The following is a 19,508-nucleotide window of genomic DNA, read 5'->3' on the forward strand; positions in this document are numbered from 1 at the left end:
CAAGAATTGGAATCAATGGATTGATTCTAGGTCCTGATTGATTATTATCGGTTAAGAGTTCCACTTAGTCCTGAACTAATTCAGACCCACCCAATGGATCCTTGTTCCGAGGGAAGAAGGGCAAATTAAGGGCAAATTTGGAATTTCAAAATTTTTGTGTGATTTCAGCATTTTCATTTACGGAAAAGTATAGAAACACACGATGTAGAATTCCAACCCCCCATACAACCAGCCCTCTGCCCCTATAAACCACATCTACCCGTGAATTTGGCATCAATTCACAGTGAGGATGCATTCCCTTTCAACATCTCAGGGTGTGCTATGGTGTCAGATATTTCATGTGAGGAACTTAACAGAAATTGTCAGAAACTACAGTGAAGTTATCAGTAATTTACTGCTCATTTCGTATAAAGTCTTTTTTAGAAGCCGTGCAAACCGCAAAGTGTCGAAAAATCCATTGTCGCCTTTGCAGGGATTTTATACCTTGCTCTCTGCAAGTCGGTTCTCGGCAATGGAGCCGTGGATTTGAACCCCCCGGACTTCTTAGTTGTTGTGTCTTGTATCCATGGACTCTCTGCTTCGTGGGGCTATTGTGAGACCGCCTTGCCTTAAATGTACTACGCCTGTCGAGTTGTCAGCATTTCCACAGGGTATGGTTTTTGAAAATCTAAGCCGAGTTTCAATTTCAACCACTCTATTTCATCTGGGCATCTCTTACTTCTGTCAAATTCTTTGGTTTGGATGTTTGGATGAAGTATAACTTACCCGAGCAAATTTGTTTAGTGAGCTGTCCTTCAGTTCTTTCAAGTTTCAAAAATTAATTTTTAATTGTTTAATCTCATTGAAATAAATATCTGCAACAGTTTTACAATTTAGGTGTACTTTTGGTCATTTTCAAATTGGTCTTCTTGAACCTTGTAAAATCGAATATCTGCTACTTTATCCCATTTCATCTTCTTCTTCTTTCCAAGCACGAGCTTTTTGGGATGCTTAAACTAGCATGAAGCCAATATCAACCTTGAACTGTCTGCATGCTTTTTGATGCCTTGTTTATAGATTTGGGTGTTAAACTAATCTCAGTTTTTGCACTTTATACCAATCTCACGAAAATGGATGTTTAAGCTAGGGAAATTGTGGCTCTGTCTGGTTAGGCTGTCTGGGCTTTTGAAAGACATTGAGTCTTAGAAAGATCTTTTATTGTTTGGTTAGGTGTTTTTTGAAAACCAAAAGGCAGTGGAAATTGTAGCACAAGAAAGGCGAAAAACAGAAAGCTTAAATTGAAGCTTCATTCCAATTTCTAGATTTGAGTTCCACTCTAAAACCTGAAAATCATTCTGACTTTGTGAATTGTATTTAAAGTCAACTAGAAGACACCCTTTGGTCATTTTCCTTTATTGCAAGACCAAAGGCGGTGGTTTGGAGAGCAAGGTCATCAAACAGCCTTTCCAAGCTTTTTCTTATCTTTGGAAGCCTTACAGATCTTTTGAGTTTTTGTGCTATGAAAACCTTTCTAGTTTCTACAAAGCCTAACCAAATACCACCTGTAATTATGATGCAGATTCAAGTGGGAATATTATTACTTACTCAGAAATTAATGTTTTTGGTATTTAGACAATAAAATTGAATATTTACTTTTATCTAGTTGTCTTTCTCTTTACAATCATGGCTTTATTTCTCTTTGTTTTTTTTTTGTTGTTCATAGGTAGAAAAGGATGGAGGCACGATATATTAAAAGGAAATCCTACATGTAAGATATATTTTTATTGTTTGCAATTTGTATATTTACTTATTCTTTTCCCGTTTTGTAATTTATGTCCTGAAAATGGTTTAACCATCTAATTCTGGTATAAGAATTTTCTGTTTTCCATGGAAGAACTGGTTTATTTGGAATATTTCTTCTGACTCAATTCTTGATGGATTACAATGGGATGTTTTAACATAATCAGAAATTGCAAACCAATATGCAATTTGAAGAAAAAAGAGAAAATCACTTTAGTAATCAGTAGAAGAATATGGAGAAGAGAATTTATCAAAAAAAAAAAAAAGAATATGGAGAAGAGATAAATCAGTCCTCAAAGTTCAGTTTCTTGTTAACCATCGGAACCTTACAGTCATGTTTCTTGTAAACCATTTAACTTTCTTTAGGAGGTCCCTAAAGCACCAAACAACCGAATCCCAAGCCATCTCTCAAAACCAAGTTGATTTGCTAGTTGAATCCCTTGTATAACAGCTAGTAATTCAACCCTATTAGAATCTCCTATTCCCACTGGGCCCGAGAATAAGGCTATAATGTTGCTGCCCTTATCTCTCAAAACCTCTCATATGGTAGACAAGCCAGGGTTACCTTGACTACTACCATCAAAGTTCAGTTTAACAAAACCTTTAGGAGGATGAACCCAAGCTACAATAGCACTCCTTATGAGATGATCTACTAGCCATTGCTGGCCAAAACCTCTAAGTGTCATTAAAGAAACAGGACTGGAATGAATTTTCAACCAGTGTATTACCGTTGTCAAGATACAGCCCTTGACTTCTTATAGGCTTGTTTACCTTTCTTGGAATATCCTGGAATTCCTTTCCTCCCAGATTGTCCATAGTGAAGCTACTCTAATCTCCATTTTTGTAGGCCATATAAATGCTAATGACTCAAACAATAAACTTACTTCTATTGGTAGATTCCACTTGCACCTAAACAAAACAAAAATCCAATTCCAACTAGCAACAACAAAAGGGCAGGATATTAGCAAGTGATAGCAATCCTCACCATTAGACTTTCAAAGAATGCACCAATTTAGAGATAAGCACAGAAAAGTATTTTCTTCTGCAAATTGTCCGAAGTATTAATTTTCCCATGGAATACTTCCCAGCAAGAGCCGTAGAAGTCTTAAAACTCTACAAAACGTAAATATTAATTACCTAAACTACTCAACTTGGTTGTTGGGTACAACTAAGGAACTAAAATACACCAATTCATCGTCATCATCCAAGCCTTACCCAACTATATGGGGTTGACTACATGAATCCTATTTCACCATTATGTTCTATTTTATTCCTTGTTCGTTGTTAAATAATTAGTGCTTAAATTATTTCTTGCTACTTCAACCCATGAATCCTATTTCTGCATTCTAAGGCTGCATTTGGCATTCCTTATTTTAAGGACTAATCTCTTTTTGCAGTAAAAAACTCGGTGTCCATAGGGGCATTTTAACTGCAAAAAGGTGAGCAACCTAAGTGGTGTTCGCCCATAGATAAGATTCTAGATGCACCCCCCCCCCCTCCCCCCATTTTATCCATCTTGCTCTAATTCTTTGGGCAACAGCCTCCTCAGTCTCTCCCTTGTTGTGAATTGTTGTTGAACCAAGGTACTGGAAAATCAGATCCAGTTATAGAATTCGCTGAAAAGCTGGGATGAAGAGTCCAACAAATATTAAGATCTATAGTGGGAAAGTCGAAGTAGATTTTCACAACCTCTTGTTGTAACCATGCTTTCCTTTTATTAATGAAATCATTTATGCATTGCTGATAAAAAAAAGTTGAAGTAGAAGGTAAGGTGAGGAAGAGGAAAAAAGTGAAGTGGAAAAGCTGAGGATTGATGTGGAGGGTGATAGGGACTTCAGTACAAGAAGGGAAAGGAGGTGACTTCTTGGAAGAGCAAGGAAGAGATTCTTAACAGGTGGGCTGGAAATTTGTTGAGAATGAGGATTATTAGGTGGAATGTAAGGGGGTTGGGTAGTACTAGGAAGAGATCCTTAATAAAGGAGGTGATTGGGAAAGAAAAATCTAATGTAGTTATAATCCAAGAGTCTAAGTTGGCAAACTTACAATAGATGGGCTAGGAGTTTGTGAAGATCTAGGGGGATCAGTTGGGCCCTAACACCTTCTTGGGGATCATTGGGTGGTATTGTGACTCTTTGGAGGAATGATGTGATGGAAGGAGTAGAGGAGCTTATTGGTAAGTTTACAGTGTCCATTAAATTCTGGAAAGTGGAGGATGGTTTTGTATGGGTCTTAACAAACATTTATGGCCCTAATGGATACAAGGAGAGAAATGAAATGTGGGAAAAATTGAATGATATTAGAGGTTTATGGGGAGGGCCTTGGTGCCTTGTTGGTGATTTTAATGTCATGAGGTTTATAGAAGATTCCGACAATCCTAGACAATGGTTAACCACTAATATGAGGAAGCTTAATCATTTCATCAGCTCCTTTGAGCTTAAAGATATTCCTCTTCTCCATGGTAATTTTACTTGGTCCAATCTTTAGAGTAACCCAATTTTCTCCAAGATGGATAGATTCCTTTTTTCATTGGATTGGGAAGACAACTGAGAGTGTTACTGTCGAGAGCTTTACCTAGAGTAACCTTTGACCATTGGACAATTACTCTTTATAAGTATGAGATGGAGGTAGGGGTCCTGCCTCCTTTATGTTTGAGAAAATTTGCCTTTGTCATCCTAGTTTTGTTTAGAAGTTGAAGGGGATTGGTGGCAAGAAAGCAGGTCTAGAGTTAGGTGGAAGGGTATGAAATTTCATAAAAAAGTTGCAATTGTTAAAAAAAAATTAAAGAGTGGAACATTGAACAGTTTGGGAGACTTGAAGTAAGGAAGCAAAAGTGATAAACCAAATTGAAGATTTGGATTTGAAAGAGGGCCAAGTCACTTTTGAGGAAAGAGATAATCGGAAAGATGATTCCCGAGGAAACAACTAGAAGATATTTTGTTTAAAGAGGAGATTAGGTGGAGGCAAAAGTCAAGACATAAATGGGTCAAAGAGGGAGATAGGACCCCTAAGTTTTTCCATGTTTTGGCAAATGGAAGGAGGAAGAACTTTGCCTCTAAACTGTAGCTGGATGGAGTGACTACTACTCAACATGATGAGGTTGCTAAGGCCTTTGTGGATCATTTTAAATATATTTTTAGAAGGCCCATAAATAGTAGGGTATGGCTTAATGGTCTGGCTTGGCCTTGTTTGTCAGATAATCTTAAAGACTATATTGGGAGGAAATTTGATATTGGTCTTCAATAAATTCATTAAGGAGATGAAAAGAACTGGAAAAAAGAACTGGTTTGCAAATTGGATTTGGAGAAGGCTTATGACTTGGTAGACTGGTCCTTTTTGATAGAGGTTTTGAAATGTTGTGGGTTTGGGGACAGGTGGTGTAAGTGGATGATGGGATGTCTAAGTACTTGTCAATAGTACTTTGTGTTGGTGAATGGAACCATGGTGGATTTCCTCCTTGCTATTTGAGGGATCAGATAAGGTAACCCACTCTTTCCCTTTCTTTTTATTCTCATTGCCGATGCTCTTAGTATATTAATTTCTAAGGCAAATTCTAGACAATTAGTGAGAGGTTGGAGAATTGATAGGGATGATGTGCCAATTACTCACCTGCAGTTTGCTGATGATACGATTCTGTTCTATAAGGGAGGAGATTTGAGATGGATAAGGAATCCGAAACTATCTATACAGCTCTTTGAACAAATATCAAATATTCCAATGTCAAAGTGAACTTTGATAAGAGTTCTGTAGCAGGGATCAACTTATTGGAAAGTAAACTATTGGAGTCTACAACTATTTTGGGGTGTGTTGTTTCTCATTTGCCCATGAAATATTTAGAATTACCCCTTGGAGACAACCCAAAAAATCTGAGTTTTTGGAACCCAATGCTGGAGAGATTCTCTAAACGGCTTGCTTGTTGGAAAAAAAGGATATCTCTCGTTAGGTGGCAGGACTACGCTAATCAAATCTATGCTAGGGAATCTCCTAGTTTACTTTTTGTCAGTGTTTAAGGCCCCTGGTAGTGTGGCTAAGAGGTTGGAGAAGATGATGAGGGATTTTTTGTGGGATTTAGTGTGTAAAAGATTTGGTGGGCTTGGCATCAGGAATATTCAGAATAGGAATGGGGGCTCTTTAAGGAAAATGGTTATGGAGAATGCCCTTAGATAGGGATAACTGTATAAGTTGTGGGCAAAATTTGTTTTGAGTATACATGGGCTGTTGACAAATGGTTGGGATGCGAGTCTATCAACAAGAGCAAACCGTGCTTCTCCTTTGAATGCCATTCATGATATTTTGCTATCCTTCATCAATCATGTCTGGTATGACCATTGTTCCGGGGAACACATTAATTTTTGAGAACATATGTGGGTTGGGAACTCCTCCTTCATTGCTCGTTCCAATTCAGTTTTGGGGTTGATTGGAATTTGAGTTTCAAAAGAGGTATTAGGGATAGGGAACTTAATAGTGTTTTATCCTTGCTTGAAATCCTGGATGGATGTGTTTGGACCATGCTAAACATGATACAAGAATTTGGACCCTTTTTTCCTCTGGTTCCTTCTCTTGTGCTTCTTTTTTTTTTGGGCTGTTAGAACTGTTATTAGTTTTGTTATTTGGTACTGTAGGGGCACTGTTGTAGCTTTCTATCTATTTTTTTTTTTTATAATGTTTAGGTCGCCCTAGTATAAATACAATAGCTGGCGCCACCAGCCCAACTTTTTGACCTCCAAACTTGTCTTCTCTCTTCTCTCTCTCTCTCTCTCTCTGTCTCTCTGTCTCTCTTCTTCTCTTCTACTGTTTTTCTTCCAAGATTACATGGTATCAGAGCATTGGTTTTGGCGTTATAGACAGTCCAATCAAAGTTATTTCTTTAAATTTTCTTTTTTTTGGCATCAAACCATGAAAGTAGTGCATCGGCTGATCTGTAAGTAGTTTCTGTCTTTTTTTTTCTTGGTCGTGTGCGAAGAAATCACCTGTAAGAAGGGTGAACAGATGCTGTGAAGTTTCTTTCAGTTCCATGTGGATCATGTGATCCTTTTTGTACCCAGGTTGGTGGGTTGTGTAAGTCTGGATGACCTGTTTCTGTATCTGCAGTAACAACATATTTGGGCATTGTCCTTGATGATAGTAGTAACTATGTGCCCATAGAGGAGGTGTGTTTGATGTTCGTAGAGCCTATCCAGACCTTCTTGATCTGTTTTCTGTCATTGTTTAGTTTCCGAATCAGTTCCAGAGGTGTTTTAGTACCTGTGTTGAGTGTGAACAGTGGTGAATTTTTTTAGGCTGTTTATACAAGGCTGAGTGGTTTGGTGATTGTTACTTCTCCTTTTTGTTTGCTGGATGTGTGGCTGAACTGTAGAAAGTCCTTGTTACCATGTCGTTTGAGGATTCAACCACTTCCGATGTGTCTGCTAGCCATGGTGGAGTGAGTGGGGGCTACATAAATGGAAAAATTAGGGAGTTGGAAGTCTAGGAGTGCAAAACATGATAAATTGAACCAGGAGAATGGCATGGTGATGCCATGGCTTAGAGTTACTGTTAAAAGACTGTTATTTATCTAAGTATAGTACCGCAGGGGTACTCTTGTACTTTCCTCCTTTTATTTTTTATGTTCTGTCACCCTAGTATATATACCAAAAGCTGGTGCCACCAGCAGTACTTTTTGCTCTCAGTCCTCTCTTCTCTCTTCCTCCATTCTTCTCTCCTGCATAACATGGTATCAGAGCAGGACTATCAGATCTGAAAGGAGAAGTCGAGTGAACAGTTTTCTTCGCATCAAATTTCTAGATCTGCCGCCCTCATCTACTGATGGGCTGATTGAAGATCTCATGCACTGAAGTAACTTTTCTCCTTCTCATTTTTTTTTTTTTTTTTCAGGTCGTGTGCCAGAGCAGAACCTGTACTAGGTCTGCTGGTTGGATATAAGGTGATAAGCACTTCTTTCATTCCTTTTTTGTGGGGTCGACTGATCCTTGTAAAAAACTGTAGGTCGTGAAGACCTTTTGTGTGCTGCAATAGTAGCTTTTATGGTGAATTGAAGGTCAGAGAGTGACTTGTACTTGCTGTAACAGCTTTCTTGTTGATGCGTAGGTCAAGAGATGACCTGTATGCATTGTGACAGCACCAGTGTTGATTCTGTAGGTCAAGGGATGACCTGTTAGTGCTGTAACAACACCTGTGTTTTATAGAAAAGAGTTGTGTTTCCTAAGAAAAAGGGGGTTTCCTCTCTCCCTCAGTGTTAGACCTTTTTTTTAAGGTTTTGTACCTACTTTAAGAGTGTTTTTGAATCTGTAATCATGAGTGGTGAAGATTCTGTTACATCCATTGTTTCCTCGATGCTGAATGGAATGAGTGGGGGTGTGGACCTATCTTTTCCCATGGCTATATTCTTGTTGATGGCTTAGATTATTTAGAGTGGTCAAGAGGGATCAATTTGTACATCACTGCAAGGGGAAAGATAAGTTGTATAAATGGGAGAATCAAAGAACCCAATTCTGGGAGTGCTGAATATGACAGCATGGTCATGTCTTGGCTTTTAGTGTCTAAGCAACCTCAAATAAGGAATTTTATGTGGGCTGAAACGACAAATGAGATCTGGGAACAAGCAAAATCAACCTATTTTGAACTGCGTCACTATGCAAAAATCTACCAGTTACAAGCAGAATCGTCCACATGTAAACAGGGGGAGAGGTGTCTATCTGTGTACTACTTAGACTTGACCTCTGTCTGGAAGGAGTTAGATCATTATCAGAGTGTGGATTGGAAGTGTGATGAAGATGCAAAATTGTACAAAAAACTTGTTTCTCAATAGAGAGTGTCTGCTTTCCTACATAGTTTGAACCTTGCATATGAATCTATCAGAGTCCAGATAGGTAACAAGGATCTTCCATCCATCCAAGAAGTTTATGCTCTTGTACAATAAGAAGAAAGAAGAAGAAATTTGATGAACAATTGTAGAGGGGATGCAGTCGTGTTGGTAGTGAAAGGGAGTGTTACTACTGGTGGGTGGTATACCTTTAAGAAGGGGGGTTTTCAAAAAAAGGTGGATCACAAGGACAAACTGTGGTGTATTCATTGCCAGAAACTCCGACACACCCGAAACACATGCTGGGATCTTGATGGAAAAACGAAATGGGATCAAGATCTGAATAAGAAGCAAGGTTCAGATATGAATAAAAAGTCAGGACAGCAAGGTACAAGAAAACACACTATGGAAAATATGGATACTCAGGAGAATCAGCCCCCCATTATTACTGTGACTTAAACACATGCCTCTAGATCTAACACAAGGAAGGATATTATTAATTCCTTCCGTGACCATTTAGAGCTTTATGGTAGAGCAATTTGTCAGATGGATACTCCTCCCTCAACTTCATTTGCATCTACATTAGGTAACTCTGCCACAACTTTCCATGTAGCATCTCATACCCCGGACACTCCTTTGGTCATTGATTCTGGAGCATCTAAACACATGATTGGTAAGTTCTCTTACTTTCAAACCTATCACCTCCTTTATAGAAGAGACAAGGTGAGGCTAGCTGATGGATCATAGTCTACCATAGCTGGCTGGTCAAGGAACCATTTTTCTTCCCTTTCGCCTTACCCTGTATAATGTTTTACATGTCCCAAAATTTCCCATTAATTTGTTCTCTGTTAGTAGTATTACTAATTCTTTAAATTGCTTAGTGACATTTTTCCCTTCTCACTGTGTAATCCAGGATCTGGCCTTGGGAAAGATGATTGGTAGAGGATGTATGGTGGATGGGCTTTACATGCTGGAGAATAAGGCTTGTTTTCAAGTCATAGAGTCAAAGAGTCAGTCTTGTAAGAGTCAGGTCTACTTATGGCACAGTCGTCTTGGTCATTTATCTTTCGAGTATTTAAAAATTGTGTTTCCAAAGTTGTTTAAGTTAGTATCAATGTCAGAATTTACTTTTCAAACTTGTCAGTTGAGTAAGCAATGTAGAACTCATTTTTCTTCAAAGAATAATAAATCTTAATTTCCTTTCCACATTGTTCATTCTGATGTTTGGGGCCTTGCTACTTTACCATCTGAGAGTGGCTACAAGTATTTTCTTATCCTTATTGATGATTACTCCAGATATACATGGGCATATCCCATGCGGACCAGGGATGAAGTACCTAATATTATCCAAGATTTTCAGCGGATGATCTTCACCCAATTTCAAACTGAAATCCAAAATTTCAATCGAGCAATGCCAAAGAATATTTTCATAGTGATCTTACGGATTTTTTTGCTTCGTGTGGCTCACTTCACCGTAGCTTTTGTGCCCGAACACCATGACAAAATGGTGTTGTTGAAAGAAAGAACCGACTTCTTGAAGTGGCCCAGGGGTTACTTTTTCATATGAATGTCCCGAAATGTTTTTGACTTTAGCTGTCCTTTGTGCTATTTATCTCATGAACCGCATGCCCTCTCGTTGGTTAGAGTGCAAAGCCCTACTACAGCTTCTTTTGCCTAAAGCTCCTCTTCTTTCTATTCCTCATGTGTTTGATTGTCATTGTTTTGTTCAAAATTTGTCACCCACTTGTGGAAAATTAGATCCTCGTGCCATTCGTTGCATTTTCTTGGGGTATTCCTTCACTCAGAAGGGATACCGATGCTTTTATCCTGTTTCTCATAAATTTTGTCTCTATGGATGTATCGTTTTTTGAGAGTGAGCCTTTCTTCCCTGTTTTTCCTCAAGGGGAGTGTAGGAATGAGGTGAAACTAGTTCAACTCCCTCCTTCCTGATCCTCCTCCCTTTTGTATTTTCTTTCGTCGTCACAAAGGCCAACCATGTTCAAGAGCAGTGGGGCACCTTGAAGCTGTACCACCAATGCCATCTGACTCTCCGAGGCTGGACCATACTCATTCAGGTACATTGGTTCCTGTTGATGTTCCTGACCTTATTGCTATTGATACTTCTGTTGCTAATGACCTTGACCTTCTTATTGCTCATCGGAAAGGTGTTGAATCTTGTACCACTAAACACCTAATTTCGCACTTTGTTTTCTATGAAGACATTTCACCCTCCTTTCGAGCCTTTTTCTCTTCCATTGACAGTGTCCCTATCCCTAAGAATGTGGCAGAAGCTCTTCTGGTACCTGAATGAACAGATGTTATGAAGGAAGATATTAATGCATTATATAAAAATGGCACATGGGAACTAGTAGATCTTCTTGAGGGAAAGGATCCAGTTGGATGTAAATGGGTTTTCATGGTTAAACACAGGGCTGATCGCACCGTGGAACGGTGTAAAGCTCGTCTAGTGGCAAAAGGGTTTTTATAAGTGTATGGAGTAGATTATGCATAAACTTTTGCACCTGTTGCTAAGATGAAATCCATTAGAGTCCTTTTCTCCCTAGCTGCTAATTTTGACTGGGATTTTCATCAGCTTGACATCAAGAATGCCTTTCTGAATGGTGACCTTGAAGAGGAAGTATACATGGTAAACCTCCTGGTTTTCGGGCTCAAGGTAATGAATAGAAAGTGTGCAGGTTAAATAAATCATTATATGGGTTGAAACAATCACCAAGAGCTTGGTTCAACAGGTTCCATGTAGCAGTACAAAGAGGATACAAGCAGTGTCAGTCTGATTACACATTGTTTGTGAAGAGAAGGGAAGGGAAAATTGCAGCACTGGTAGTATATGTTGATGATATAGTTATCATTGGTGATTGGAAGGATGAAATTCAGAAGTTGAAGAATTTTCTTGCTACCCAGTTTGAAGCGAAAGGTCTAGGTCCTCTAAGGTACTTTCTTGGGATTGAAGTGGCCCACTCACAAAGGGGTATCTTCATTTCCAAAGAAAGTATGTCCTAAATCCAAGATACAAGAAAACTAGGAGTGAAGCCAGTTGATTCCCCTATCGATCCTAACCACAGACTAGGTGACTGTCAAGGTGAACCCATCAAGGATGTGAAATTGTTCTAGAGACTTGTAGGAAGATTGTTATATCTTTCTATTACTCGACCGGACATAGCTTATGCAGTGAGTGTTCTTAGCTAGTTCATGCATGCCCCCAAGACTATCCATCTTGAAGTAGTAGAAAGAGTTCTCAGATATCTTAAGAAGTTCCCAGGTGTAGGCTTGTTGTTCCAAAAACATGGACATTTGAAAGTTGAAGTGTATACTGATGCAGATTGGGCAGGACCCCTGAATGACAGAAAGTCAACCAGTGGCTATTGTGCCTTCATAGGAGGTAACTTAGTTATCTGGAGAAGCAAAAAGCAGAATGTGGTAGCTAGATCTAGTGTTGAAGCTGAATATTGGGCAATGTTTCATGGAGTGGCTAAAAAAATTTGTTGAGTGAGTTGGGTTTTCCAGTTAACGGACCTATGGCACTATTCTGTGATAACAAAGCAGCCATAAACATTGCTGCTAATCCAATGTTGCATGGTAGAACTAAACACATCGAAGTCGACAAACACTTTATCAGAGAAAAGGTTGTCATAGGGGAAGTGTGTACTCCTTATGTTAGCTCTGAAGATCAGCTTGCAAACATCTTTACAAAAGGGTTACACCACACACGACATCATGATTTATGTGACAAGTTGGGCATGATTGACATCTTTGTCCCAACTTGAGGGAGAGTGTTAAAGACTGTTATTTATTTAAGTATAGTACCACAGGGTACTCTTGTACTCTTTTCTTATTTTTTATGTTCTGTCGCCCTAGTATAAATACCAAAAGCTGGCACCGCCACTAATACTTTTTGCTCTCAGTCCTCTCTTCTCTCTTTCTTCTCTCTTCCTCCATTCTTCTTTCCTGCATAACAGTTTCTATGTTGCCACAAGTGAGGAAAAGCTTTATATGGGCAAAGACAACCTGTGAAATTTGGGAGCAAGCTAAATCTACATATTTGGAAGAAAGACATTATGCAAAAATCTACCAATTGAAAGTTTAATCCTCGACTTGTATTACAAGGGGGAGAGGAGTCTCCCAATTTATTACTCAGATTTGACATCTATCCGGATGGTGTTGGGTTACTACCTAAATATGGAATGGAAATGTGATGCGGATGCCAAGGCCTACAAATCTCTAATTTCTCATCATTGAGTTTTTGCTTTCCTCTTAGTGCTGAATCCTATCTATGAATCCATTAGTAGGGTACAAATTTTAGGAAGTAGAGATCTTCCTTTAGTTCAAGAAGTTATGGCTTGGTGTAGTCAGAAGAAAGTATGAGAAATGTGATGAAATCCTCTGAGGGGGATCAAATTGCTTTGGTAGTTAAGGGGGTTACAAATGTAGGTAGTGGAAGTTCCATTAAGAAGGGTATTTCCCAGAAGAGAGTAAACAATAAAGATAAGCTTAGGTGCACCCATTGTTAGCGGTTCAGGCATACTAGAGACACTTGTTGGGGTCTCCATGGGAAGCCTAAGTGGGCTCAGGACTTAAATAAGAAATCAGAACAAAACAAGAAGCCTAACTATCAAGTTTAGAAGAAGTATAATTCAACAAACATGGCCTCTTAAGACCACCAGTCTATAGGTTCACAAGGAAGACATCACCAATTCATTCCATGATTATCTTGAGTTGTATCGTAGATCACTTTGTTAGATGAATTTTGGTACTATCCCCTTGAGTTCATTTGCGTTTACATTAGGTACTTTTGCCACAACTTTCCATGTGTTTTTTCATTCTTTATATTCTCCCTGGATTATAGATTTTGGAGCCTCAAACCATATGACAAGTAAGTTTAGTTGTTTTCAGTCTTATCATCTTCTATCTAGCAGGGATGAGGTGAGACTAACTGATGGATTGCTTTCCACCATAGCTGGTCAATGAACTATATCCCTTCCGTTGGCCTTGCTCTTGTATATCATTTTCCCCCATAGCTGATGGATCATTTTCTAATGTCTTACATGTTCCAAAATTGCATATAATCTTGTTTTCCATTAGTAGTATTACAAATTTGTTAAACTGCTTTGTAACCTTTTTTCCCTCTTGTATAATATAGGATTTGGCCTCGAAGAAGATAATTAGTAGAGGTAGTATGGTGGATGGTCTATGCATGATAGAGAATAAAGTTAGTCTTGTTGTCACAGAGACTAAGAGTCAATCTATCAAGAGTCAAGCCTATTTGTGGCATAGTCGTTTGGGTCACTTATCTTTTGAGTCATTAAAAATCTTATTTCCAAAGTTGTTGAAGTCAATGTTAGTGTTTGAATTCATATGTCAAACTTGTTAATTGAGCAAACATTGTAGAAATCATTTTTCTTCAAGAAATAATAAATCTGGATTTCTTTTTCATATTGTTTATTCTGATGTTTGGGGCCCTATTACCTTACCTTCCGAGATTGGATATAAGTATTTCATTTGACTTATTGATGACTACTCTAGATATACATGGGTGTATCCAATGTGATCTAGAGATGAATTGCCAAAAACCGTATAAGATTTTCAACATATGATATTCACCCAACTTCTGACTAAAATCCAAAATTTTTAATTCAACATTGCTATAGAGTATTTACATAGCAACCTCACAAATTTTTTTTCTTTGTGTGGATCCCTTCATCACAGTTCTTGTGCCAAAACTCCCTAACAAAATGGCATTGCTGAAGCCATCTTCTTGAAGTTGCTCGTGGATTACTACTACATACGAATGTTCCAAAATGCTTTTCGGTGGATGCTATTTTATGTGCTGCATACCTCATTAACCGAATGCCATCCCGATTGTTGGAGTACAAGGCCCCAGGTCACCTCTTGTTTCCAAAAGCTTCCTTCGTTTCTATCCCTATCCTTGTGTTTGATTGTTGTTTTATTGAGTTGTAAAACTAAGGTTTCAAGAGAGAGGAAGAAGAGAAGAGAAGAAGAAGAAGAGGAAGAAGAGAGCAAGTGTTGAGAGGTGTGTTGTTCACTATTCACACCTACAAAAGATTACTTTATAATTTGAGAAAATAATAATTACAAGAGGGCCCCTATATGGGTGCCCAAATACCGAGAGAGTATAAGAAAGGAGAAAAAAACCAAAAACACCCCTGTCTAGCCATTCTCAATATTCCCTCTCAAGTTGAGCATATATGTCAATCATGTCCAGCTTGGCAAGGTTCTTAGCAAACTTTGGATGGTGAACACCTTTAGTGAGGCAATCAGTTAGTTGGCTTTCTGACCTTACAAAAGGAAGGCAAATCTCTCCGCTATCAATTCTCTCTAATAAAGCGTCTATCCGCCTCAATATGTTTTGTACAATCATGTTGGACAAGATTGTAAGCAATATTTATGGCTGCTTGATTGTCACAATATAGTCTCGTTGGAACATTTGCTTGGATGACCATCTCAGTCAATAAGGTCTTCAACCAGAGTAGTTCAGACACTCCTTGAGCCATTTCCCTGTACTCTGCCTCAACAATATAACGAGCAACCATAGATTGTTTCTTACTTCTCCAGGAAACTACATTGCCTCCAATTGAGGCACAATAACCAGATGTCGATCTTCTATCATCGATGGACCCTGCCCAATCAGCATCTATGTAAGCTTCAATCTTTAGATGGCTGTGGTTGGAATATAGCATCCCTTTGCCAGCGCATCCTTTCAGGTAGGCTAAAATTTTGTTAACTGCCTGCATATGAGATGTCTTGGGCTCATGCATATATTAGCTAACCACTCCAACAACATAGGAAATGTCAGGTCTAGTCAAACAAAGATACAAAATGCATCCCACCAATCTCTGATATACCCCCTTGTCTAGAAGAACTCCTTCAGTAGAGTTCAACTTGTGGTTGGGATCATTTGGAGTTTCTACAGGCTTATACCCTAATTTCCCAACCTCGTGAAGCAAATCAAGTACATATTTCCTTTGTTATAGAAAAATTCCCTTCTTGGATCTTGCAACTTCAATGCCAAGAAAGTATCAGAGATCACCAAGATCCTTAATCTCAAATTCAGAAGCAAGGAATGACATTAACTGAGAGATACCTGTGATATAATTACCTGTCACAACAATATCATCAACTGGGAGATACCTGTGATATCATCACCTGTCACAACAATATCATCAACATATACTATCAACATTGTTACTCTACCATCAACTCTTCTAATAAATAAGGTGTGGTCAACCTGAGATTGAGAAAAACCAATCTTTAAGATGGCATTCCTAAACCTGTCAAACCATGCTCTTGGAGATTGTTTTAGCCCATACAAAGACTTTTTCAAGCAGTACACTGTCCCATCACTGTAAGGAAAACTTACCCTAGGTGGTAAGTCCATATACACTTCCTCTATTAAGTCCCCATTAAGGAAGACATTCTTTACATCCATTTGATATAAAGGCCACGAGTAATAGGCGGCAAGAGACATGATCACACGAATAGAGTCCATTTTAGCAACTGGAGCAAAGGTTTCCAGATAATCAATGCCATAAGTCTGAGTGTATCTTTTGGCTACAAGCCAATCTTTGTATCTTTCAATTGAGCCATTTGCCTTGTGCTTAACAGTATAAACCCACTTACACCCAATAGGAATCTTATCTTTGGGGCAAGGAACAACCTCCCAAGTCTAGTTCTTTATTAGGGCCTCAATTTCTTGGTTCATAGCATCCTTCTAGTGGGGGCACTGCATTGCCTTTGTAACACTGCGAGGGATGGAAACAGAAGAGATAGTAGAAATATAGGCACAATAGGAAGGTGAAAGAGCATCATAAGACACATAGTTAGTGATAGGATACTCGCTAGTTGTCCTCTTCCCTTTTTGAATGGCAATAGGAAGATCATGGTTAGAATCAATAATAGGACTGCCAGGAGTTTCAAGATTACCTGAGTCCAGGGAATCAGATTATGATGGGCATTTTGCTTAAGGAGCCACCTTCTTATTGCGCCTGATGAAAAACTACTGCCATCTTCCCTTTTTGAATGGCAATAGGAAGATCATGGTTAGAATCAATAATAGGACTGCCAGGAGTTTCAAGATTACCTGAGTCCAGGGAATCAGATTATGATGGGCATTTTGCTTAAGGAGCCACCTTCTTATTGCGCCTGATGAAAAACTACTGCCATTACTGAGGTCGATTCATAGGAGGAGAAGGAATAGAGGTAGGAAGGGGGAGGAATAGAGGTAGGAACAGGTAGGCAGAAGGGAGTCCGATCTTCACTTGCATTCTCCCCCTGAAGAGAAGGATAGGGTGATTAGAAAAAGGAAGTGAATTCCAGAAAGGTAACATTTTTAGAGACATATCTCTTGCTAGAGAGAGCATTAAAGCATCTATAGCCTTTCTGGACTAGAGAGTAACCAAGGAATATACACTTAACTGATTTAGGATCAAACTTGCGTCGGGAAGGACTCATATCAGGGAAGAGTAGTTGATGAGGAGAATGAAGGTTAAGGACCCTTGATGGAAGTACAACTGTTTCAACAGCATCACCCCAAAAATGAGTTGGAACAATAAGCCTCGAGCAATTTCAACCACATGCCTATTTTTTCTTTCAGCCACCCCATTTTGTTGTGGTGTATGATGACATGAACTTTGGTGAATAATGCCCCTGTCTTCAAGAAATCTATACAAGTGATGTTCAAAGTATTCCTTGGCATTATCAGATCTTATTATCTTAAATTTTTTTTTCAAATTGTCTTATGCGTATTGCTTACAATAGCAAGTGCACTAGCCGATCAAGTAATAAAGTGATGAGTAGAGTATCGTTCCCACGAGGATTTATACAACAATTACTAGTAATAAATCACTCAATTGTTATCTGATAAACCGAAATATTAACCTAATCAAAATCTGAATTCCTAACTAGCAAACTATCCTAATTAATTCGGATCAAACACCTTTCATGCAATCAAGAAAACAAGCTGTATGAGAACACTACAAATTCGGTCCAACAATCAATTCTCAAGGTTATTCAATTGAATTGGGATTCAGCCATGGTTTGGTGAAACCCTAATTACATGAACAACCTCTCTCGAGCGCATGCTCATTCTATCCATGAGTGATGATTCTTATATCTCTATCAATAATCTAATCCCCATGCATGCATTAAGATCAAGAATTCGAAGGGCATCATTTCAGATTTGAATGAACACCAACCGAATCATACAAGTTATCTCTAAATTGTATTAAATTCGGTTCTTGATTAGCAGATTAGATTATCTAAACTCTTTCTCAAGCAATTTAGACATTCCAAGATTCAAGAACAATTCGGCCACAACTATAGCAAATTATCTAAACTCTTTCTCAAGCAATTTAGACAGTCCAAGATTCAAGATCAATTCGGCCAAGCTATTCTAACATTTAAAACCCTAATCAAGAAACATCAAGATTGAATCCAATCAATCGAATAACCCTAGAGAACTAAATATAGATCTGAATTCTCATGAAACATTGTCCAATTACTAACAAGAAAGAGAAATTAATGGAAAAAATTGAATGAAACCTTAGCTGAATTCACTAAGAAATTATGGGATTTTATTAGAGAACTGGCAGACAATAAATTTTTTTGTAGCTGGGGCACATGTAGAACAAAGTCAAGAGAAAGGTTATTAGTGATTTTGACTTCACCCTGACCCGAGATTAGGGTTTGAGACTATTAACAACAGTAATCTTGCCCTTCCATGGGGTTAAATTATATGAGGTAAAATGTGAAGGCATACCAATCATATGGGCATTGGCCCCAGAGTTTACAATCCATGGGCTAAAGGAGGTGGAACAAGCAAGTACAGTACCTGTCTTGGCAATATGAACTAGGTAGATTACTAAGTCTAGAACCGGGTGAGGAGGATGTACCGCCCTTTTCTAGCTGCAACAATATACTCCTGAGTTTGTCCATCATATCAGAGGAGTCAATCACATCCAAGGGCTGAGCATCATTACCAACTGTAGCCAAGTGAGCATTGCCCTTCTTCTTGGTTTTGTACTTCTCCGAGTTTAGATGAGGATTGAGCTTCCAACACTTTTCTTTAGTGTGTCTTGGCTTCTTGCAGTACTCACAAATAATATCCTCGACCTTCTTTGTAATGGGATGTTTGCTAGTGTTTTGCTTGTGTTGTGATGAAAGGCAAAATGATCACTCATAGAGGATTGCATCAAGGTAGTTCTTCAGCTTTCTCCCCTTTGTATAAGAGAGTAAGTAGTAGCAAGAGAGACAACACCTGCACTAAGAATGTGTTGCTTGGTGAAATCAAACTCTGGGTTTAAGCTTGCCAAAAAGTCGAAGACTCTATTCTCCTCTATGTACTTCCGATACTGCTCACCATTTTCAGGGTCCTTCCAAACTAAAGATTTCAAGTGATCCATTTCTTCTTAGATAGACTGTAGAGAAGAGAAATACATAGAAACGGATCTCTCCCCTTTACACATACTACAAGCTTCCCTTCAAAGTTGATACACTTTAACAGTATTGTTAACTTGGGAATAAGTAGCAACCACCTTATCCCAGATATCTTTGGCAGATGGAAGAAATATGTAATTTCGGGCAATATGAGGTTGTATTGACAAATCATCCATGACATAACAAGGGAGTTGTCCTGTTCCCACCTTGCAAATTTCGAGTTTTCAGGACTCGGCTTCACTTCCCTTCCTGTGATGAATTCCAGTTTACCCCTCCCAGTAATGGTAAGTTTAGCAGTTTGAACCACTCTAAAAAATTAATTCTATCCAGTTTAACAATAGTTATCATACCATTGGAACTATCTGCAGTTCTCGAGAGCACACAGGGAACCATATGAAAATCCTTAGATGATTCCATATTCTAACAAGACACCTTTTCTTTTTTTTTGATGAATAATAAT

At 38.6% G+C, this 19,508-nt stretch overlaps 1 protein-coding gene across 6 annotated transcripts in view; it reads left to right on the forward strand.

Annotated features, from left to right (window-relative positions):
- The first annotated feature begins 222 nt into the window (after positions 1 to 222).
- The window catches only part of LOC148843829 (putative homogentisate phytyltransferase 1, chloroplastic), a 93,598-nt gene continuing 74,312 nt past the window's right edge, over positions 223 to 19,508 (forward strand). For 2 of the 6 annotated variants that reach the window (XR_016103066.1, XM_088957056.1), the window contains exons 1-2: positions 223 to 650; positions 1,703 to 1,747. Coding sequence is in view for 3 of the 6 variants with exons in the window: in XM_088957056.1 (XP_088813182.1) it covers positions 566 to 650; positions 1,703 to 1,747 (130 nt within the window). In the remaining 3 variants the exon portion in view is untranslated. The remainder of the gene's footprint in view (positions 651 to 1,702; positions 1,748 to 19,508) is intronic. The other 4 variants (XM_088957057.1, XM_088957058.1, XR_016103067.1 and 1 more) reach the window with 3 other exon arrangements.

Source organism: Nelumbo lutea, chromosome 8, assembly GCF_056320005.1.
Source record: "Nelumbo lutea isolate HS-2025 chromosome 8, American lotus-T2T, whole genome shotgun sequence".
NCBI classification, from domain to species: Eukaryota; Viridiplantae; Streptophyta; class Magnoliopsida; order Proteales; family Nelumbonaceae; genus Nelumbo; species Nelumbo lutea.